The following is a 24,711-nucleotide window of genomic DNA, read 5'->3' on the forward strand; positions in this document are numbered from 1 at the left end:
TTTTATCTATTTCAGCTAAAATAAAAGCATGGTCACCGTTTGAACTGGTTGAAGGTGACGCCTGAACTTCGGATATTTGTATGGGTCTGGAGGTCTCCATGACCTTATCAGCAATGGCGGCTAATTTATCCAAAACCTGGACATCGCTGACGGCAAGCACGGCTCGAACGGACGACGGAAGGTGGCTCTGCCACATGATTTTTAGAGTCTCATCGGGTATTTTGTCGCGAGCTAGGTCACTCATGCGACGCAGGAGCTGGGAGGGCTTCTGGTCGCCAAGTTCCATCTCACTTAAGAGTTTTTGGAACTGTCGCATCTCCGATTCCTCGTAGACAGTCATTAGGCGAGTTTTCAAGGCTTCGAATTTTCCAGACTCGGGAGGTTTCAGTAGTATGTCGCTAACTTGTTCGACGACCTCCTTTCCCAATTTTGTGACCACCAAGTTGTATCTCGCTTCGTCGCTTAATTTTTGCGGTCCCAGTATCGCCTCGCATTGCACGAACCAAAGTCGGGGTTGGTCACGCCAAAAATCAGGGATCCTTGAAGACACTGTCACTGCTGATAGTTCCATTTTGTCTTCTGGTGTTGCTTGCGTGGACTGCATGTCGCGGATCACGTCGGGGTCACCAATGTGCGCGCGTATGCGCGGGGTGAGTGTAATTAATGAGAGACGACACAATACTTGTGGTTGAACGATGTTTATTGCTCCGATCAATTGTATTACACTGACTCAATTTACATGACAACTTATTTAAATAGAAGTTAATACATAGAAAACTTATGTGTGTATACGGCACAAGAGTATTGCACGATTAAACACTTTCAGCTACATCTGTGAGAAAGAACCATCCAATTAATCGTGGCCAATTAAATATAATGTTTCTTCCAAAGCAATTTCTTCTCATGTTAGATTCATGTACGAAGAATCTTATTAAAATTAATGTTAAATAAATCTGTAATCACGTTTCCAAATGAATGGATTCCGTGTGATTTAAAAATTAATAACAAGCAAACTTTCTATAAAACTTTCTCCCGAGTCCAACTATCTAGTTGTACGGGATTTGCAGTGGGAACGAGAGGTGGGAACCGTCCCGCCCTGCAAAATAGAGGGTACTTATATTTATTACCCCCACTTTCCACCGGAAATGCAGTGGAGAGTTCAATTTATTTTTATTGCTGTCTGATTGGAAGTACTGGAACTACACTCAACATCAAATAAATCGCACCTTCCGCGACGCGAACTTTAAAGATTTTATTCTTACACAATCATGGTGCCCCAACAATATTGGTGTTATTTGAAAACCTAATAAATATCCTTAAAGAAAAACACATTTAATTTCTTAATAAATGATTATAATAAGGGAGAGTCCGCTAATTTGGACCAGTTTTTTTCAATCCCATTTTACACATAGTTTTCTTTTGTTTTTGCTAATGTCCATGGTATATAATAAAAGATACATTATTCAACTTACTATTTCATAAGTATTAATTAACATGATTGTTGTATATTTAGCACAAATCAACAAAGTACGAGTTCAGAGCTTCGGTCCAATTTAGCCAACCGGTTCGATAATTTGTACCACAGGGTTACTAAATTGGATTTCAATAAATTTCAAGCCTGGCAAAATATTATACGATACATTCTTAACAAATTAGGAAACGAAAAGGAACAGTAGTTAATAACATAGTCAATCGATAGTGTTTTACACGTTATCACGATTTTGAGTACAAGTTTTGTAATTCCAATTATCGTAACGCACACTTGTACCTAATCTACTTTGCCAGTCTTTTGCTTTCATTTATTGTTAGTCAAACATAACTACGCTATTATAATTACAAAATATGATTTACTAAAAAAAAATTCGAAATCCTTCGGTGAAGTTCCATACGACTTGATGTGGTACAATTTAGCCGACTAGGTGATAGTGCTTTTAAAAAATCGGTAAAAAATATAGCTTATAAATACCGAAAAATGTTTCAAATAATTGTAATCCACACTAATTTACGCTTCTAAATAATATATTAGAAACACCCTGTGGTTAAATTTAACAAAATTACAAACTAAACATGTATTGTCAAAAGTTACTTGAAAACAATGAAAAAATACTTTTCAAAATAAAATACACGTGTTAATTGTCACGGCAAAAACCGCATGGTCGATATTAATTGATTTTAGTTGTGTATCGCTGAGTGTTGCAATTACAGACATTCAATAAATACTTTACGAAATATGAGGGTGGTACAATTTACCCGGCGGTACAATATACCGAACTCTCCCCTACCATAAATGTGACTTGAAAAAAGACCTCACTTTGGGCTCACCTCTGGGATCAATTAAACCAATTTTTATGGTTATAAAACCAAATAATGATCTCACGTGTCCTCTTTAACAGATGGATAGCGATTAATCCCAACTTAACAGTTTGATATGATAGCCATAAAAATTGGCTGAAACGTAACTACCTATTTTTTGAAGAAGTGACTCTGGATCCTTCTAAAGACAAATTTTTGGGATAAAAACCTTTCCTTTAATGAAATGCAGTTTAGAACTAGGATTTTAAATGGTGTCAATATTGGTGGGAAGCGGGGATCCATACGTTTGTAAGTGGAGGTGCGATTTATTTGATGTCGAGTGTATTTTAGCCGCGAACTTAGTTCTGCATCGAGCTTTCCAATCAATTGAGTTGTTTATTTTATGGCCACTCGGAGATGACATAAAAGCTTTGGTAGACTTCAGTTTTATGATAGGTATATTAAGTGCTTGATTTATTTTCAATCATAGAGTAAATTGTGCAGAATTTATGGCTTTGGACATCTTCATCATTATTTTTCTTTGAACTCGGTTTGTAGAGATGCTCATAAATTGTTTATGTCTGCCAGTAAACATATTAATTTTCTTATACTAACCATAATTCATGATCTTTTCGACATCTAATTTAAGTATCAACAAAATTGTAGCTAATTTGATTGGCAAATAAATCAATATCTTGAAATTCAGTTTGAGTAACAATTTATTCCATAAAGACAATAAATAAATTAAACTTCAATTACTTAACGAAAACTAATCAACAAAATGGCTAATAAGCATAAATCATTAATAGAAACTGTATTTCATTTATACGTCTTTTGTTTGGATCCACTCAGGCGTGTTTTAAAAACTATATTGTCTATTGTAATGGCCAGTGTTTTGATGATTGCGACTTATCAACGCGTCGATCGCGTAATGGCGTTAATAATTGTCATGTGTCCATGTTATTTCAACATCTAGCGGTAAGGCCGGCTGCAAACGTTGGCCCCAACATTGGACACAACGCCACTCGTCCAACTTCTAATCTCTACTCAGAAATTGGACGAGTGGCGGTGACAGTGATCTCAAAAATAGTAGATATTGACAAAAACATGGGACAAGCTATTTTCTAGATTCACGTATTGTGCGATTGGAGTTGGGGTTAAACTTTTATAACAAAAATGGAACTTACGGCATGCGCTTACGTTGCTATGGTTGAAACAAGGCCCTCTGATAACATGGCGAATGTCAGTGTCAGTGAATCTGTCAAAAATGATGTCCTGGGACATCATTACGTCCCTCGCATGACTAACTATCCTATCTCAGTCTTTTGGCGATTTAATAACTCAAGTCCTAACGAACTACAAATTTTTTCCTGCTTCCATTGTCTACGATTTTCTCTAACTCACGTTTCTGTATTTTTCCTCCTACGAGGTCCGTAAAGTATAAACAGAAACTAAATTTGAAATGGCCTAACTGAAAATCCATGGTTTTGAGAAAGTGGCAAAACTGAGATAGGATAGTTAGTCATGCGAGGGCCGATTTGAGTGTGGCACTTAAGAGATGCTTTATGTCGTATCTTCACTTTTTATTTTAATCTAAATGTTGAGGCCGTCGTGTGGAGCGGGCCTTAACCAATAGCTTGTGTTATTCGTTTAATGTGTCACGTTGGAAAGCGATAAAATAATGATTGAATCTCTAAAAGGGACATTAAATTGTTTTATAAATACCTGGCTTCTGCCTGCGGTTTTGTCCGCGTGGATTTTAAAATGACACAAAGTCATAACGTCAAATAATCGGTCGCGTGTAATATTTAGTATTTAGGTATTCTAAAACTAAAAAAAATATACTTTTTCAACCCCAACTAGCCTCTATCTCTGTATACCTAGTTAATTAAAATTATTTTGCTTGATACATTTCAGATCTGCAATGATTTTATTAGTTCAATACCTAATCTAATAGACTAGCATTTGTCAAAAGGTCTGCTTACATGTAGTTTAGTTCCTCAAAAAAGTACAAAAGTTGCAAAAAACCTTTGACTTCTAAGAACGGTCTCTGGGGTCTGCATCCGATAGCGTAACCTTTTTTATGTCGTCCGTCTATCGGGCAGGTGGGCGCTTCCCGCAACCTTCAATCACGAAACTTGTGTCCCCGTGAGCGATCGGTTCCGAAAATATTCGCGATTTGTATATTGACTTAGGACAAAAAGCCCATGACTCTTGGGATATCGTTGCTATCTTGTTTATTCTTAGGTACGGTTTCCATAAAGGCAGAGCGGAGCAAAGAAGTGTTATCGCTCCGCTTCGCTTCGGTGGAAATGGAGAGAGCGTAGATAGATAGTATTACCGTGGTAGAAGTGTCGGTTGAACTTGTTTTTCTATAGGTAGGTTAGGTTAGGTTAGGCGAATAGTATTAAATGTTTAATAAAATACAAATTCAAATTCAAAGTACAGGTTATGAAAATCCTTATGAAAAAAGGATACTATAAAGTAAACGATTACATTAAACGACAAGAGTGCGTGGACTTTACCTGCCAAGCTCGGATTGAAAAAGAGGCTGACAAAGGTGACTGAGTTTCTTCCGCCACTTCTTCTCAGCACCAGCCTATACATATGTTGTCCCGAAGTGGTGGTAGGGCAAGCTATATTTGGATATTTGGGACGTGTATAAGTGCCATGGAAAGGGCCTATGTATTGAATAAACTACTTCATTTCATAGAATTTGACCGCGACGCGCGCGGTACGGAGCGGTGCATGTGTGAAGAGCTGTGCTGAGCTGTGCGGTGTTTCATAGATAGCAATAGACTGACAGCTGACAGCTGACAGCTACGCACAGCTCACACATCTCCTCTCGTTTCCTCTCCGGTCTTCTACGTTCCGCTTTGGTGGAAATAGCCTGCCAACTTCGTTGCACATATCTCGTTTCCGCACCGCTCAGCCTGTGTGGAAACCGAGCCTTACGGTATTTTTAGAACGGATTGATCCAGAGATTATTACCCATACTCATTCATACATGAGTAGTTGAACAAACAATCATGTTTGATGCATTATTAATAGCTATTTGTACGACTAGTCTAGCATCTAGAGTTGGCAGCTCTACCAATACCAAGTATAATAATTTGGATATTATGTTACTTGATTTTCCTAAAGGTATTTTTCTGACATTGAAATCAATTCTAGGTTGTTGTTCCACTACTACTATTTCTATTTATTTACATTAACCGGCAGACAGTGGTGACTGAGTTTGTTGCGCGCTTCTTCTCAGCACTTGCGAAATGTTGGTCTCGAAGCGCTGGTAGGGTAAAAAGATTATGAGACATGTAGAGGCTCCTTAAGAGCAAAATGACGATTTGTAAGAACTATTTATTAGTCTAAACAAATAAAGAAATTTTGACTTTGACTGACTTTGTTGTGAGGAAAAGTGAAATCATAAGGGTTCTTTTACTATCTCTCTTTCTCTCTCTCCTTAGGTGTGCCTGAGAGAAACGATAACAACTTTCAAATGTGATTCTTAAGTATTATTAACTGGGTACCAGAGGCTTTATAGCTGCACTAAAATTTATCTTGAAAAAATACCATTTTATTGTTTGAATTGGATGGGCTTCATCAAATGGATGGGCATTGGGCAATCTAAACTTTAGTCAATCAATCAAAACTTCATCTTAACTAACTAAAAGAGTTCTTTAAGTTTGAAAACCTTTCACTTGTAACTCTGATTTAGCATATTTTTCTCTCTCTCTCTTATTGTTTTCAAATCATAAAGTATAGATAAAATAAGTAATCTATAAACAGCTCATCTTTAAAAGTAAGAGAATGTTTCATGAAAACATCGCGTAGAAACATTATACTTTTGAATTACTAGATCATTATACAATATTGTTGCATGTAGCACCTAAGTAAGTATTAAAACTAAATAAGGTGTCAGAGTTTGGCATTAAGTATGTACATTGTACGTCGTACGATTACATAAAGTGATTTATACGACGTTAAGTACATAAGCTAATGAGTATTAACTTGAACATAATTTAATGTTGTTATTACGCCTAGTACATGGTATTATTATACGTGGTATTTACATAAAGTGTATTACTAAGTTATGAGTAAAATATGTAATGTTTGTATTATTTTTATAAAGAGCTGTGGTCTCTTAATAAAAAAAAAAAAATAAAATAAAAAAAAATAAAATAAAAACTCATAAAACTCTATTATTATTATTATTTTTGCAAATAGGCTTTTAAAAAGCACTTTTACACGTCCCAGTATTAACCCTACCACTGCTTCGGGACAATAAATGGGCCAGTGCTGAGAAGAAGCAGCGCAAGAAACTCAGCCTCCTTTTCAAGGGTTTATTAATAGTCCTTAAAACATACAAATTAAAGTCATAAGTATTGATGCGAGCTAGGCAAACATTCCAAACATTTTTATCTTTTATATAGTCATCAACTTTATAGTAGCCCTTTTTCATTAAGGTGCTTTTAATGTGCTTTAAATAGGAAACTCTATTAATAACTTCAATGTTAATGTCGTTTTGAAGAATCAATTAAGTTTTCATAGAATAAAAATGTCGGTTCTTTCCTAGCGCAAATTAAAGTTAATTATTTCTTTTTCTGTTCAGCGAGAAATGCACCAGCATCCTCGCTTCCTTTCTTCACGGACGCGCCATTTTTTAGAAAAAGGTTTTGTTTTCATTAATTTAATGGTTATTTTACTTTCTCGTTTAAGTATGGTTAACATCTTTAAGTAAGTAGTTAAATAACTACATTCAACAACAAAAAAATACAGAGAAAAGGTACATGGCATAGTACCTAAATTTTTCAATCAATCACTATTTCTGTTGCTTAGGTATACAAAGTATCTATTAAATAATATTAATTATTTTATGTAGGTAGGTATACTCGTACTTACTTAGTTGTTGTTTAAAGTTTAAATGTCAAATGTCTTACGTGAATTAATATTCTTCTGTAAATAACCCAAGTAATTTACATAAAACATATTTGAATTATGGAAATAGAGAACCTCGAGAATATTAACGTGTTATGTTTAAGATAAATAGTTGTTTTAGAAGTTGCTTCCCAAAAACATTGTTTAAAGATCTTAAAACTAGTTGCGAAATTGGACATTAAGAGCGACTTAATTTCGTAAAAACAACTTTAACACGTATTTGGTAGTGTCAAACGTGTTGTCAACTACCTTGACCTAAAATACTTCTACAAATCTTCGGCGTTTAATCTAGAGCACTTTATTATCACGATTTAATCGAATTTCCCATTAAAAACAAATCAATAAACTCACCTGTCAACTAATCCCGCCTTTTCTGTATTGCATTCCGAATCCACCACAACACCGTTCATTTTTTAAATCACTTTCACTAATCAAAATCAGACCAAAGAGTTTTACACATTGATAATAAGACACTTTACGATATAAGCAAAAAGTTTTACTTGCAGCTACACTTTTAAAACACTGGCACAAAAGTTTGTGACACCAAAAAGGCTGATTGAGCACCATGTACTTTTTAAACTTTTTAAAACTCCACTGATATGTTTTGAAATTGGAACAGAAGATTATGTAGTGACCCGAGAGTATTTGCTCGCACGTGCACTGCCTATTTTTATTTTGTTTCGATTGAGTTCGCGTAAGTACGAAGTAAAGTTTGTGGGGAGATGGAGCGAGCGTCTGTGTGGGTCAGAGTTTCATGCGGCAATGTTGGTGTGGTGTACGGTACGTACGGAGTGTGGACTGGCCGAAACTAGCAAAGAGGGTCGCGCAGATGCGTCATTTACAACAAGTGCGGAGTAGGCAGAATGTGAAGATATGTTTTAAGTGCTGNCGTTAAAAGTGCTGACAATACATTTTGAGTGACACAGATTTATGTTACACCATTTTAATAAATATGACTTGGCAAAAATTTATTTAATATTTTCATGATTTTGAAAGTTTGTGACATGAACTATTGTTTATTTTTTATGTTATTTAGATAATTAAGTTATACTGAAATCTTTAAAAGACGACCCATACAAGATATCAAGACCTAAACCGATATTCTACAAAAAAGATGGTGCTCTATCGTTTTTCTCACAGTTGTTATTTCTACCTACTTACCCATCTGTATACCAGTACAAGTTTATTCTATGCCCCAAACCAGTTGCTCCATAGAGCAAGTGTGCTGCGCGCGCACTCGCAAACTCCACGCTAGTTTATTTGCGGGTTTACGGAGACCGTAGAGGCATTCTCACCTTTGGGAAACTTGGGACAACTAGAAAACAACCAACTTTGGGTCTAAATTTAAACTTTTGAGTTCTGCGGTCTCAATTGGCTTTTAATTCACCGCTTAAGCAGAATTTGTATTCTCTAGTTGAGTATTTTAATAAAAATTATGTATTAATATTTTGCCGACCATGGCTAGACGACTCAAAATATTAATAACTTGAAGAAATCTACTAATAACTTATAAATAAGAATAATAACTACAAGAATCTAGTGAATAAAAAGTAGTGTCAATATAACTAAGATTTACGGTTGCTATTTTATTAAGTTTTACGCGTTAGACAGGCCATTAATATCAATTTAGTCAGTGTTGACTACAATTGGTTATCCAAATACGTTTAATCAGTTGACAAAGTTCGATCCCCGTCGACACGGCTGGACTATTGTGTTGAACCCATTCTTTACAAATGATAATGTATCTAGCTAGTTGGAGAGGTTAATGGAATATTAGAAATATTGGTCTATCTACTATCTAATACTTAAAAATACTAGATATAGAGACTTTCGATCTTATTTTTTTTATGTTTTTTTGACGTTCATAAGTGGCACCAGTGGTCAAAATGTAATAAAATATTTTTGATTTTGATTATTTTTAGCGACTTGTTACAAGTGTAAAATAAAATATAGGAATGTTTTACAGGTGTAAAATGTATGTATCTATTAACACAAAAATTTTTGCGGTGATACATTATATTGTGAGTTTATGTAACTTGTTTGTATGAAAATATCAAGGTGTTTCTATTTCTGTGGCGCTGACCGTTTGTTATGCCCACCGCTCATTCAAAAATATTATTGTGAAAAATCAGACATATCCAAATAAACTTGTTTTTGGCGGCTTTTTTAATTAACCGGAAGCTTTTAGAAAATAAATTAACACCCGTATTGACAAACATTACTATGAGATCTCACAGTGCGCGTGGACGCACAGAGCGTCCCAAAACCTATTCATAGACAATAATCTTGAGTGGCGGAGTGACACACACTAACCAATCACAGAGCTTTATTCATCTCTGTGCGTTAGACTTCGCATAGCGTTGCTACTTCACTTACGCAATCATCGTTTGTGAATACGAGTGTTAATAACTAAGTATTAAGGTAGGTACTGAATGAATTCTACAAAAAGTGAATATTTAAGAGTCGAGTCTTGTACTTACAAATCTAGAATACTAAAGTATTTGAGTTGTCGCAATTTGCCTTGTATTCTGTTACGTGGAGCTTAGTCGACCGTTTCGGTGCATCCCGAGATATATTGTGTTTAGCGGCTTAGAGAGCAGCTGACGAAGCAGTTCCTGGAGGTATTACAGCATTTCGGAGCTGTTTGGAGAGTTATTTGTTTATATTGCAGACAAATGTTACAGTTTATTAAAGTGAAGATTAAACTTAATTTGATGGTGGATTAAAAATTGAGAAACAAGATGGGTTTTCAAGATTGATACTAATATTAATTGCGTATTTGGAAGTGCATGGAACGTAGAGTTTATAAAATAAGTATTATAACTCAAAAATTAGTTATCACGAATAAACTTGAACCTAGTTTAGTCCCGTTTCATTATTAAAATACTAAATAGTAGTCTCAGATCGAGACTCGTAGGACTGCAATATGGTATGCACTCAGAATCACAGCGTAGAATTGATCCCTTGAAATTGAGCAACTTTTGCGACTAACCTCAAAAATGACCTTGCGATTGAGCATTTTTTGAGACAAACCTCAAAAATGAAAATTCTCGAGTTGACCCACTATCACGTATTGTAGCCACATGTGGCTTACTCGGCCGTTTGGTGCATCCAGGATTTATCGCCTCGGCTTAGAGTGCGCGGACGCTGACTCGGCTCTGTGGGCTTATTGGGGCTTTGGGATGTTTTTGTTTAGGTATACTTTGGCTGAATTGGGTCAATAAGTAGAGTTATCAAGTACAATACTTGAAATTAAAGCTTACTGTGTTCCATTTCACCCACGTAATAGAATGCAATTGTATCATCACCATAAACATTGAACAAACGCTCAAGTTAGTGATTATAAAAAAAATTAAACGCCCCTTGAAAACTGATTTAAAATGTCATTTCCATAATAATGTGTCTTTAGTCAAGTTCAAGGTGCGTTTAACTTTTTGTAATAAGGCCACAGGCGTTTAGTTTTTTTTTAAACCTACGTTAGCCGCCGTTTAATGTCATATAAGTAATTTATTTCCTGCAAATAGGCTTTTAAGAAGTGGTTTTACACGCATTACTTTAACCTTAACTGCTTCGGGACAATAAAGTTTGATCAAGTGACGCTGATATTAAGAGTAGGCGCACACCGTTGATTTTTAGTTGGCCGATAGTTGTGCCCGATTTTAATTTGTATGAAGAATCGGCCAAATTGAATCGGCGTAGTGTGCGCACTCCCATATACATGCCCATACTGATCAACTGCCCGACTAAACTATCGGCCGACGAAAAATCAACGGTGTGCGCATACTCTAAAACTTTGACAACACTTGAAAAGTCAATCCTTGCGAATAAATCACATTATTAGAGTCTAAAATTTCTAATTATAATTATAATTAAAATTTCGTAAGTATGCATAAAATAATCCTACAGGTTTTTAAATCCTATTAAAACAATGTAACATCAATATGACAGCTTGTTTACGTAAGCTGACCTTTAAAAGTCAAAGCTTCCAAGAAGCTGGGTAAAAGCTAGCTTCAGATGGGATTAGCGAAAACTGAGCTTTAGGTTTAAAACCCCGTAGATATTGGCTTCCATCCTACTAATATTTTATATATGCGAAAGTTTGGATGTCTGGATGTTTGTTACTCTTTCACACAAAAACTGCTGAACTGATTTTGATGAAACTTTACAGTAATATTGTTTATAACCCAGAATAACATAATTATCCTATCCTACCAATATTATAAATGCGAAAGTTTGGATGTCTGGATGTTAGTTACTGTTTCACGCAAAAAATACTTAACAGATTTTGATGAAACTTTTCAGTATTGTTGTTTATAACCCAGAATAACATATAGGCTATAATTTATGACGATCTGTGACATACGAAATTTCACGCGGGTGAAGCCGCGGGCAAAAGCTAGTTTGCAATATTTCTATTTTAGTATCGTATTAAGTGTCTACAGATACTTGATATTTTATACGATTACGAAACATTGGAAAATAGAAAAAGTATTGAAAAGTGAAGCAGAAATAACTCACTCTATCGGAGATTGTTGATATTGAAATGGATTAATATTATCAATACTAATTGTATAGAACAATAGAAAGTATTTATCAATTATCTGCTTTTGCTTTCCAGTCCACAGCGCGTCGCGTTTAGTCGAGCGTAACCACGCCAACAGACTCGAGCAATTTTATAAACAATAGCTTTCCGCCCGCGGCTTCGCGCGCGTGGACTACATTTTCTACATATTTTACGGAACCCTATTTTTTCCTAAATAAAATTTTGCCTATGTTCCTCGTGGATAATGTAGCTTTCGAATGGTGAAAGAATTTTTAAAAACGGTTCAGTAGTTTTTGAGCCTATTCATTACAACCAAACAAACAAAGTTTTCCTCTTTATAATATTAGTATAGACAAATAGTAAGGGCTCGGCGCAAATGGGCAACCGACCACAGCCACCGGTAGCCAGCGACGGCGACTTAACACACTTTTTAATTTAATCTGTATAGACGCGCCGCATACGTGTATCCGGTGGCGGCCACTCGCTACAGTAGTGTACGCGACTCGCCACTGGTGGTCACTACGTGCCACACAAAACGCCGACACCCGCCACTGTCGCACTACTCCACCCCCGCTAGAGATGGGTTGGATTAAATATTTGGATTAGGTACTGATTTCCCTAATCCAAATATTTTAAAATACCTAATCCAAATACCTATTCCGAATATTTAGCAACGAGCGGATTATAAAATGTGGCAGCTTCCAGACACCGGTGGCTGTCGCTCGCTTCTGACACTTAGGCTGGTTTGCACCATCTTACTTTAACTTTGACAAACGTCAAAAATCTGTCAAACTCCATACAAAAAACATCGGTTTAGCGTTATAGTTACGGTCAAAGTTAGGTGGTGCAACTCAGCCTTAGAAATGTGGCGGTAGCGCGCGACAGCCACCGGTGGCTGTGGTCGGTGGCCCATTTGCGCCGACACTAAGGCTCTTTTTCCACGAGATATGTATCGTTGCGAGGGATGTGTCGAAGGACCAATAGAATCCCGTTATTTACATAGCCTCGTTCAGCGCTGCGCTACGAGATTGTTTATTGAGCATACAAAACAAGCGGTGATGCGTGTCGGGGCGGGGATGCGATACGAGGAATGTGGGTGAAAGACGCGAGAAACTATCTGTTGCTTTATCTATGCTATACCAATAGTACGATAGCTTTGCCGAGTATGAAAAGAACCCGTTGGCTCGCACCGCTCATCTGTATACCTTGATTTTTTAGAATCCAGCAGAGATGTAAACAAACACTTTCATACACAATTACACCATAATCACTTACGTGTTCATAATATCATACACATTATTTAACAAGCCCATAAAACCAACTTTATTTTCACGTTTATACAAATTTGAAATCAATCTTTGAAACAAATTATTTTAGCAAAATACGTGGACGATGAAAAATGTGAGACTTGTCAAATTGACTTGACGTTTATAAAATCATGTGTTATCTCCATATTGTCTATGACTTGTCTCTGACACATCAGTGCTGTAACCTGTGAGTCATAGACTATAATTTGTAAATTTAATCGATATTATTTTAAGTATTCACTTATTCCGATTACTGATTAATTTTAAATAAAAAATATAAATTCAAATTCAAATTGTGTTTATTGTGAAATCACAGGTACATAAGTCAGGTCATTAAAGTATGATAGATCAGCTGTGTTCCGCCGCATGGGCATACAATATACGATACTTTGTTTCGTTTTCAAATTCAAATTCATTTATTTGCACAGGAATATAAGTTTCCAGCGATAACTTCGACAATATTGGAGATAACGTAAAATTATTCTTCTACTTTTAGTGTATACTTTTTCGGAGTCAGTTCCAAATGCTGCGTGATTGGTGGATTTTGACATATCTGTCAATGTCATGTCAAAAATAGCCAATCATGCAGCATTTGGACCTCGCGTCTACGTATTGCCATCTGGCGGATTTTTCAATCGCGAAAACCCTCATTGATAGCATCTTAAATTACCTCCCTAGCGGAATAGAGCAACAAAGAACTGAGCGAGCGAGATGTCACTAGTAGCAACACTGTAAAACAGAACTTTTTGGAACTATTTGAAGTTTAATAACTTTACGGATATCATTGATTGTTTTACTGTCCAGTTTGTTTTTTGATTACATCTGTGCATATAGTTTGTTTCCTGTTCTCGAAAATTTCATAATCAGTTCACATTCAATGTTGCGACTTTGTTGCATATTTTTAGTATTTTTACGATCACCCGGCGATGATACGCAAGTATGTATTACAATAATTTCACTTCGCGATTAACGAGAGGTTTTTTCGCATCACTAGTTCACAGACAAAAAATATTTTTATGTCAGTTGGCCATGTTTGATGACATTTCTGCTGATTTCTAAAAAATTAGACTGTATACTGTTTTATAAGATTCGCTGCGCATCTTAGTACGCTCACCATTCACAATTCATTCAATTATAACATTCACACACAGCACAATAATTTTCCTTGCACTTTTCTCTTATAGAAAAGCAGCCTTACAGTCGACTCAGGTAGATATTGTGGGACTATCAATAAAAAAACTTTTTAGTTGCAATAAAAAAACTTTCATTATCTAAGGCTGAGTTGCATCATCTAACTTTAACAGTTAACTGGTGGTTTTTGTATGGAGTTTAACAAATTTTTGACGTTTGTTATAGTTAAATTATGATGGTGCAACCAAGCCTAAGTATTATTTTCATTTGTGATCAAAAATAGATTTATTCTAAGTAATTTATTACTACAGGTAGACAGTAATACACAGACAGAGTCTGTGTTATTAGGCTTTATTTACTTGAAAAATTACCAGATTCTGTGAGCGCGTCCTATACATAAATAACTTGCAGCCGACAGCTATCCTCTCCCAATATTTGCAGACGGCTAGCGAATGGACGCGAATTAAATGTAAATAATAAATTATTTGCTCGGTAATTGCCATCTTTCTGTTTTTGTCTACCAAATCTGAGAATTATACAATTTGCCCCCTTTTTGAAAATCCCTTACTTTTCATTCATACTTTGCCCCACAGTTGATTATATGAAGAGTGTGAAAAAATATTAAAGATTTTTACAACAGAGATACCTGAAAACTCTGAAAAAATCAACGAATCGCCATTAAAAGTTAATTGGAATGTCGATTCATTCACAAAATTAAATAATAAATATAAAATATTCATTTATAAAAGCATAAACCAGCATTTAATATTGTGATAGTAACTTAATAATATATGGACTCTTGTCCTGGGCTCACAAAACATTTGAATTCTCGAAGCGTCCCGTCACCAAACTTAAACTATCCTACACTATACAAATTAGATTCGTCAGTCCATCGGGCCGGATGGTTTGAGCGGTCGGATGGCTCGCGCTGCGAGCAGTAATTTGCGGTCTCCGATCATGCATGATCCGAATCAACTGGCGCGGAGATATCATACCTGAGCTTAAAGCTTCATCAGAAGGATCTATTGAAGCATAAAGTTTTCCTAATAAGGTTCGATAACAGTTATTGTATTCCAATTAGACAAAATATGATTAAATTGCGAGGGTTAATATGCCTTTAAAAATACATTGAGATTTGAGTTGACCTCTATAAAAGATAACTTACTGAAAATAAGTGTATATGTTACTGTAAAAGCTCGAATTGCAGTAAATCCTAAAATATTCCAGTAAAACCTAAGATCTACCAATGTCTAATGGTAAATGTCCCAAAAGGTTTGCGATTCGAACTCTTACCACCATTACGTTGGTAAATCTTAAGATTTACATTAATGGCACGGTAAACGTTGAAAAACAAAACATGTCATAACGTGCTCAGCGCATCTCATCATCATCATCATCATCATCAGAAATTACTTCAATTGGAAAAAAACGAATCTATCTTAATATTGAAGTTGCCCTCTTTGTATTTCTAGTCACTCACTTAGTAATGTAGTCGCACGGACAAAATTTTAATATCTAAAATGGATTAAACATAACCCACTTTTTGTAAGCTCGTTCTGCATTTGATTATATTAATCAATATTCGTCGTTAGTTAAGTTTTCGCTTACTCAAATTCATACCGCTCAAGTTATTAAAACAGTAAGTAGGTATGCCATAATCAGTCGCTAAGTTATTTTTTAGTCGATCGTGTTATAATTCCCCATTAAGAATTACTCGTTGTTTTATTCCTAAAACCAACATCTACCAGCTGACAGAGGTAAAACCTAGCATATACTGAATTCGAATGGTAAAAGCTCGAAAAAATCGTCGTATTTTCAGAAATACTTACATTTACCAACTCATGTCGGTAAATCCTAAGACTTACACTTAAATCTTAAGATTAACCGTAGTTCGAGCTTTTACAGTAACATATACATAATTTATTATAATTTTTTACATAGTTATTTTATGCTTAAATTATTTATTAGGTTTACGAATACTTATCTGTTACTCTAACATTATAAAAGGTTTCTTAACTAACGCTCAGCCAATTAAGAGGTTAAAAATAGATAGTAAATGAAGTGAAATTAAATTTCAATGAACCTAAAGAAAAAATGTAGGTAACTGATGAAATAAAACGTTCCACTTTCCTTGCAAAGGTGACTAGTATCTTTTGATTACTTTCTCGTTAATTACTAAAGAGTTGAGAGCTTTATTTGAGAGTAGAATTTTGCGAATTTCTTTCCCTTTGAGTCGTCCAACATTCAGCAAGAAAACTATTTTAACTTGGCAAATTCCCTAGAATTCTTACGAGAAAGGAAGTTTACATTCTACTTTATTTTGCTGATTAAATTACGGCATCAGAGCTCTCGTACATTTCGAAGAAATTGCCTTTATGAGTGCAGTCATTATTATGTGATTTTCTCAAGAGTAATGCAACGCTAACATTTGTATCTCGAAAATATGCAATAGCATAATTCTTTAAAATATGAGAGATGGAGACAGAAACATTTATTTATTTATAACATAATAGCGAAGCACTTACAGTGCAAATATGTACGATCCTAGACAGCATCTCACATAACAATACATCATGTGTTATTACGGTTAAATACCTGCCTTGTTCTGCATAAAAAAATTGTGAAGTAGTTACCTTAAATCTGGGTATCGTAATTATTAGTCGAGCGAAATAAATATTTATAATTTTACCTTTTACTCTATCGTTACCCAATAATAAAAAATACATAATTGATAATTTCAATACCTCCATCGAGCTAAATTCCTCCACACAATAAAGATTTGTTTACCAATTCATGATCCTCTTGACAGAATTAAACCTCCCTTTGATGAGACAGTTTTTCATAAATATGAATAAAACTATTTGCTTTGGGAATAAAAAAAAGAGAATAATATTTATCGATTAATATCAAAATACTCCTCAATTCCCATAAGTCACGGGCCTATTTCCATTCAGAGGTGAAAAGTTATTAACCTTTTGTGTCTATAATGAAACAAAAAAGCTTTCAACAGACCATCTAAATGTATCTGACTTATATTTTAATGGAAACCTGATATCCAATACTCGTACTTTTGCATGTTAATGGAGTACTTTTGTTTTGGGATAACAAGAATGGCCTAAAATAATTCTAGCTAACATTCGCCCGCGGGTACGCCCACGCGAGGTTTGGATTGTAACGGGTTTTGTTCATTATTATTTCATTCAACATTGATTAGGTTACAAGTACTTCTTCAAAGGATCTTATTTTAGATTTTTAGGTAGGAAGAGATTAACGGACTTTTGCTGGTGGTAAGCGCCCATTAACGTTTATTAATTAGTACCTACTACACTAGAAGAATTTATAACTGAGGGCAAACAAGACTCTAATGTGATATTTATTACAAGTCAAGTACCTGCATAATACCTACTTACATGCTATTAAAGAAGTTATAGCATACTTTGTTGTAGGTATAAGGTGTTTTTTTTTAATATGAACATTTGTTTTGACCTCTCAAAGGCGATGATTTTAATCATTAAAAATTATTTATTTTTATTTCTGTAAAACTTACGCTAAGATGTAAGAAATCAGCTCTTACCATAAAGTAGGACGTATAAATTAAATAATGATCTTGATGATTTAAGAATTATTTTGTTTTATATTTTTCAACCAGTTCTTCGTCAAGTAATATACCTCGTTTTGTTAAAAAGGGAAGCCTATATTTTCGAAGTTTATACATATTGTACAATATCGCTACATGATGTCATTTATTTTTATTTTTGTTATTATCTTGTTTATTCTTTTCAGCCAGGTCTTTCAAAAACGATACGTCATGTTGTTCTATATGGCTCCATGATGCCACGCATTCAATGATAATGCACACTTTCAGCGTGGCAATTTGAGACTTTGAAACTGGCCTCTTACAAAGTGGGCGATAGTGTCATCCTTAACAAGGTGATATCATCCGACAATCTTGCTAATTAGGTGATTGTCTCGCGTTTGTTTGGCTCAATCAGTTTTATTAGGGCAGGCACACAACCCACGATGGCCGTGCAGTCAGACATAATTGATATTTAAGAGGTTGAGTTAAAGTCACACAGTTTCATTGCAATTTAAACATTATTACATAGTGTAGGGACATTTTCTGGTCGCTACTGTAAAAGAAAATAAATAACTTCGTAATAATTTGCTGAATGATTAAGTAAGTAACAAGTTTTACCAGGCCTGTTCATCTCCGCGAGTTTACATCGAAAACAAAACACGCACGATTGCCCCCTACAAGAGTACTATTCGACAAGGCCTCACATACGAGCGAACATTGACTCACGCACGCGTATTCTTGTGTATGATGGAAAAAAATAAAGAAAATGGTGTACTAAATACTGTGCAGTATTTAACTGCCTAAATAATAATAAAAACACAGAATGTACTTTTTTAAGTTGCCTGAAGACACTGAGAGGTAAATAAGTAGTTAATATTATTCATGATAATTCATGCCAAATCATGTATTTCCTCCGCCATTTTCATCCTCTTGACAGAATTAAACCTGCCTTTGATGAGAAATTTTTTCATAAATATGAGTAAAGCTATCTATTTCCTTTGGGAATAAAAAAGAGAGAATAATAATACAAAACAAAATACTCCTCAATTCCCATAAGTCACGGGCCTATTTCCATTCAGAGGTGAAAAGTTATTAACCTTTTCTGTGTTATTAAAACAAAAAAGCTTTCACCAGACCATCTAAATGTGTCTGACTTATATTTTAATGGAAACCTGATATCCAATACTCGTACTTTTGCATGTTAACACTAGAAAGGCCGCCGTCCCATTTTTGTCCCACTCGCGAGTTTGATCGTCTCTAACTTTTTTATTTTTCAACGAAAGTCCATGAAACTTTTTGACTTTTTCTGATTTATTGAATTTTATCATTTTTTAATGTTTTTGATAATATAACATTAATAGAATTTTTTTTTAAATCGGTTTTACCTAGAAGCGCCACTGGGTCAATTTTGTCCCACCCTGGTATTTGCCACAATAATTCGATGAAGAGTCCTTTTTTCGAGGAGATACGAAAGTGGAGAGGTGAGGAGAGTTTAGGTGACTCGTGACAATGTAGAAATGTAAATATATTGTACTAGTTTTTTCCTGTGACTTCACCCGTGAGAAATTAAGTTTATCATAGAAAGACCTAATTTCTTGACACTTATAGTTACTTTTTGACCAAATAACTGAATATTATTGTGGCGACATCTACTCGCCACTACAAACTAGTCTACCAACAGATGGCGCTGTTACGACTACACTATGGCACACTCCGCCGCTCATACAAACCTGCATCGCGGTGACGGAGTTTTATATCCTGCCAAGTATATATAGACAAACCAAGATGGTGTAAATCGGACCTTGGTCCCCGAGCATAACACCCGCTCGGAAGGAAGCACTAACATCTAGCTTCCTTATTGTGGTTGAGCATCATATCCCCACATTGGTGACCCCGACGTGATGTGAGACGCAACCTCCATCACCACCATCTTTCAGCATCATCAGCCTCCGCCATCCTTACCATCTCCGCCACTCCGTCATCAGCTCCAGTCTTCAACAAGCCAGCATCCAGCCTTCAGGGACCATCGCAGATCGCAACCGACCTTCCTGGTTCCTCGGCAGCAAGCAACCGTCACTTCACTGGTCACGGGTACAGCTCTGTCCCAGCTCCACGCCCGACCATCGAAGACGCCTCCGCTCACTATCCCGACTCACCGTGGATAGAGCACCGCAACCTGCTCGTCTCGACTCACCGCAGACTTGAGCACACTGGCACTTGTAAGCTCATCACGCACAGACTGCTGAGCTCATCCTGACGTCACCCACCTCCGGTTCTTCCGGGGGGAGTGGTGTGGCGACATCTACTCGCCACTACAAACTAGTCTACCAACAGATGGCGCTGTTACGACTACACTATGGCACACTCCGCCGCTCATACAAACCTGCATCGCGGTGACGGAGTTTTATATCCTGCCAAGTATATATAGACAAACCAAGATGGTGTAAATCGGACCTTGGTCCCCGAGCATAACACCCGCTCGGAAGGAAGCACTAACATCTAGCTTCCTTATTGTGGATCAACATCATATCCCACATTATTATAAATTATAGTCTATATTATGTTATTCTGAAGTATTAACAATAAAACTGCAAAGTTTTATTAAGATCGGCTTAGTATTTTTTGCGTAAAAGAGTGAAAAAACATCCATCGATCTAACCATGAATCATTACTCACTTAGTTCAAGTTCCAGGCATAAATATCCACCCATTCATCCTTCCTATCCATTCATCAGTCCATTCATCCTTCAATTCATCAATATTTATTAACTTTTACATTTATAATATTAGTAGGAAGGTGGCTTCTAGACATAAGCCAGTTCATACATTGTATGATTTGATACATTTTTAAAATGTGTGACTTATAAAATTTTGAAGATTAAACGTACATACTTTCATTGTAATTGGTAAAAAACTTCATTGTTTGTGTACAGATAACAGAAGAATAACCATACCTATAGAAATTCCTAAACACATAATACACCAGAGGACAAAAAACCATACAAAAAAACTTTGTGCAAAATGTGCACTATTATTTGTAAGATATTTATTTTTTCTTTAAAAATAATAATGACTAGTTAAAGTAGTAATTTCATTATTTTAATCCAGTATAACACCACGTAATATGTGACTATTTTTAAATGAAACGAAAAATATCTGACTTTTAAAAATTTAAAAATAAAATTGAATACATTTATATTTTTAAAGAAATAAGTACATATTGATTTAACATAGATAAACCTTTTTTTAAGGATACTACAAATAGTTTTAACCATAATATTCATGCCTGAAACTAAAAAATGTTCCAAAATACATGCTGGGACAAAATTGACCCAGCGGCGCTTTTAGGGGGGTCGTAATCTTCGGCACTTCTAGTGTTAATGGAGTACTTTTGTTTTGGGATAACAAGAATGGCCTAAAATAATTCTAGCTAACATTCGCCCGCGGGTACGCCCACGCGATATTTGGATTGTAACGGGTTTTGTTCATTATTATTTCATTCAACATTGATTAGATTACAAATACTTCTTCAAAGGATCTTATTTAAGATTTTTAGGTAAGAAGAGATTAACGGACTTTTGCTGGTGGTAAGCGCCCATTAACGTTTATTAATTAGTACCTACTACACTAGAAGAATTTATAACTGAGGGCAAACAAGACTAATGTGATATTTATTACAAGTCAAGTACCTACATAATACCTACTTACATGCTATTAAAGAAGTTATAGCATACTTTGTTGTAGGTATAAGGTGTTTTTTTTAATATGAACATTTGTTTTGACCTCTCAAAGGCGATGATTTTAATCATTAAAAATTATTTATTTTTATTTCTGTAAAACTTACGCTAAGATGTAAGAAATCAGCTCTTACCATAAAGTAGGACGTATAAATAAATTAAATAATGATCTTGATGATTTAAGAATTATTTTGTTTTATATTTTCAACCAATTCTTCGTCAAGTAATATACCTCGTTTTGTTAAAAAGGGAAGCTTATTTTTTCGAAGTTTATACATATTGTACAATATCGCTCCATGATGTCATTTATTTTTATTTTTGTTATTATCTTCTTTATTATTTTCTTTTCAGCCAGGTCTTTCAAAAACGATAAGGTCATGTTGTTCTATGTATATTGCTACATGATGCCACGCATTCAATGATAATGCACACTTTCAGCGTGGCAATTTGAGACTTTGTAACTAGCCTCTTACAAAGTGGGCGATAGTGTCATCCTTAACAAGGTGATATCATCCGACAATCTTGCTAATTAGATGGTTGTCTCGCGTTTGTTTGGCTCAATCAGTTTTATTAGGGCAACACAACCCACGATGGCTGTGCAAGTGTGCGTGCAGTCAACATAATTGATATTTAAGAGGTTGAGTTAAAGTCACACAGTTTCATTGCAATTTCAACATTATTACATAGTGTAGGGACATTTTCTCGTTTATTTTACGAGATAATAATATTAGTCCTTGAAACTTCATAATCAGATGCTTTGTGAGAATGTTAGGCAATATTTATATCTTGTCAATATTGACTAAGCATGTAAGCATAGCAATGTAATTCCTGAAAGATTTATTTTTAAATTAAACGTTAACAAACCGTAAACAAGATTTTTCATGAAAACTTGTCTGCCTCAGATGGGACTTATGTCTATTCAATATGATTCTATTATTTTTCCAGTAAACACAAATTTTCTAACTTTTTTATCGGATGAAGATTGACCATATTTTCTTAATGTAAATAAAAATTAAACAATATAATATAAATACTTCTCTATTCCACAATAGTAAGGCAAGCTTTCAACCGTCATCTATCACTACAAATGCGTCGGATAAGGAGCTTCGAAAGCTCACTGCAGAAGCTTTTAGCCCCATTAAAAGCTACATTAGCTTCGCAGTAGCCAGTAATGTGACTACATCTGTCTGTATGTCACATCAATTCTACTAACTATGGCTAATGGATTTTATTGTCTTTGTGACATTAGTACTAAGTAGGTATTATTATCTATTCTGTACATTAGTCACAAACAACACATTATAAGAGCATTAACGATTAAATTGTTATATGGCCAAAAAAGATACACAGAATGTTATTCGTCGTCATGAGATTTAATAATTACTTTTATTATTTTATAAAGTTCTCATTATTTTATTTTATTTATTTTACTTTATTCGGAAAACAAACAGTGTTAATTGACTTATTAAGTATCTGAATATAAAGCTTTACACCAATTGTATGTTTTCGCATACAATAACTAAAATAATGTTTACTAATATACTTAAATTATTTTATACTTTTTACGCCACAAATTACGCTGCAAACTAAACAACATACTTAAAGATAAAAAATAAAATATAAAACAGGAACAAAAGAACCTCCGGTCAGGGAACCAACTCAAACCACTCTTTCGACATAGTTTTTTAAAATCTACTGGTTTGGAGTTGAACAGGTCCAGCTCACGATCATCGACGAGCCCGTTCACCTGGGCCGCTGCTCGCACAAGGAAAGAGTTCTGTCTATAATTTGTAGAACATTGAGGAATACAGATTGCAGTAGGTCGTCTAACTGATCTGTTTGGTACTTTAAGTTTAATTGAGGAAAGAAGGTCATTATCTTGTTTTAGTTCCGCATCACTATTACTTTAAGTAGTTAGTGTGTCTTGTATAGGGACCTTTAGTTACTTACGGCCGTATTCACAAACATTACTATGAGGTGCAGTGCGCGTGGACGCACAGGGTGACACATGAACCAATCACAGAGCTTTATGTATTCAGCGCTGTGCGTTCGATGTGCTGCTCCACTAAAGCAAGCATCGTTTGTGAATATGAGCGTTAAAGATTTTTTAAATGATTACAAATAGCAACAACACGCTATGACTATAATAAGTGTATTACGTACTTATTACTACTAGGTACTACCGAAAAATGCAGTGTGGGACGCCCACCCACAAGGTGGGCCGACGACCTCATGACCAAATGGCAACTATCCGCATCGATCGAAGAAAGAATCACATAAATCGGATCAGAAACCTCGGCGTAATCGGTGTACATAAATAGAAAAAAAAAACCAACCGAACTGACAATCTCCTCCTTTTGTTGAAGTCGGTTAATTTTTTTTTTTTTTTTTATGCTAGCCAAGGCAGGTATTTGACCGCAATCGCACCTGGTGTTAAGTGAGATGCAGTCTAGGATGGTACATACCTGCCCTGTAAGTGCCTATTCACTCTCGCCTTGAAAACGCCCGGATTATAGTGTTCAGGAAATACAGCAGCAGGCAATAATGAGGCAATATCCAGTAAATATCCAGTGTTTTATTTAGGATAGATCTACCAGCCTCTAATAATACCTAGATACTATACAACGTAGCGTGGGCAGGCCTCCCACTAGGTGGACCGACGATCTGGTGAAGGTCGCGGGAGGTACTTGGATGCAAGCGGCGCAGGACCGGTCTTTGTGGAAATCCTTGGGGGAGGCCTTTGTCCAGCAGTGGACGTCTTTCGGCTGAAAGGAACGAACGAACTACTTATACAACGAATTTAAACTACATAACTCCTCACAAAAGGTTAACCCAGACATAAATCCACATTAACCGAACAAATTGACAAATCAAGCAAATCAATTTATAATGTATACGTCTTTATCCCTATTGCCTTACCCATTTGGCATAGAGGTATTCATTCCAGCGAAATTAATTCAATAAAATCAACACAACTCACCAATTAGTGGGGCTGTCGCGATAGTATCGGTACGAACACAGACCAAATATAACAGCCAAGACTAATTTACGATTTCTGAAAGTCATTCCAGCTTTGAAAGAAATGAGAACAAAACTTTTCCGAATCTCTGCTAGAACATTATTTTTATTTACAAAAGTATTCTTAAAACCATTTTTTATTGTCTACAAACATTGCAATAATTAAAAGTGT

At 35.4% G+C, this 24,711-nt stretch overlaps 1 protein-coding gene across 1 annotated transcript; it reads right to left on the reverse strand.

Moving 5' to 3' along the window:
• Positions 1–36: 36 nt before the first annotated feature.
• Positions 37–604, reverse strand: LOC114360286 (uncharacterized; the record flags this gene model as incomplete). Its single annotated transcript, XM_028314911.1, has 1 exon — positions 37–604. A coding segment is annotated over exon 1 (568 nt), but the record flags the coding sequence as incomplete, so codon positions are not given.
• Positions 605–24,711: the final 24,107 nt, after the last annotated feature.

This window comes from Ostrinia furnacalis, unplaced genomic scaffold (genome assembly GCF_004193835.3).
Source record: "Ostrinia furnacalis isolate ACB-3 unplaced genomic scaffold, ASM419383v2 OfSCF4921, whole genome shotgun sequence".
In the NCBI taxonomy this organism is placed as follows: Eukaryota; Metazoa; Arthropoda; class Insecta; order Lepidoptera; family Crambidae; genus Ostrinia; species Ostrinia furnacalis.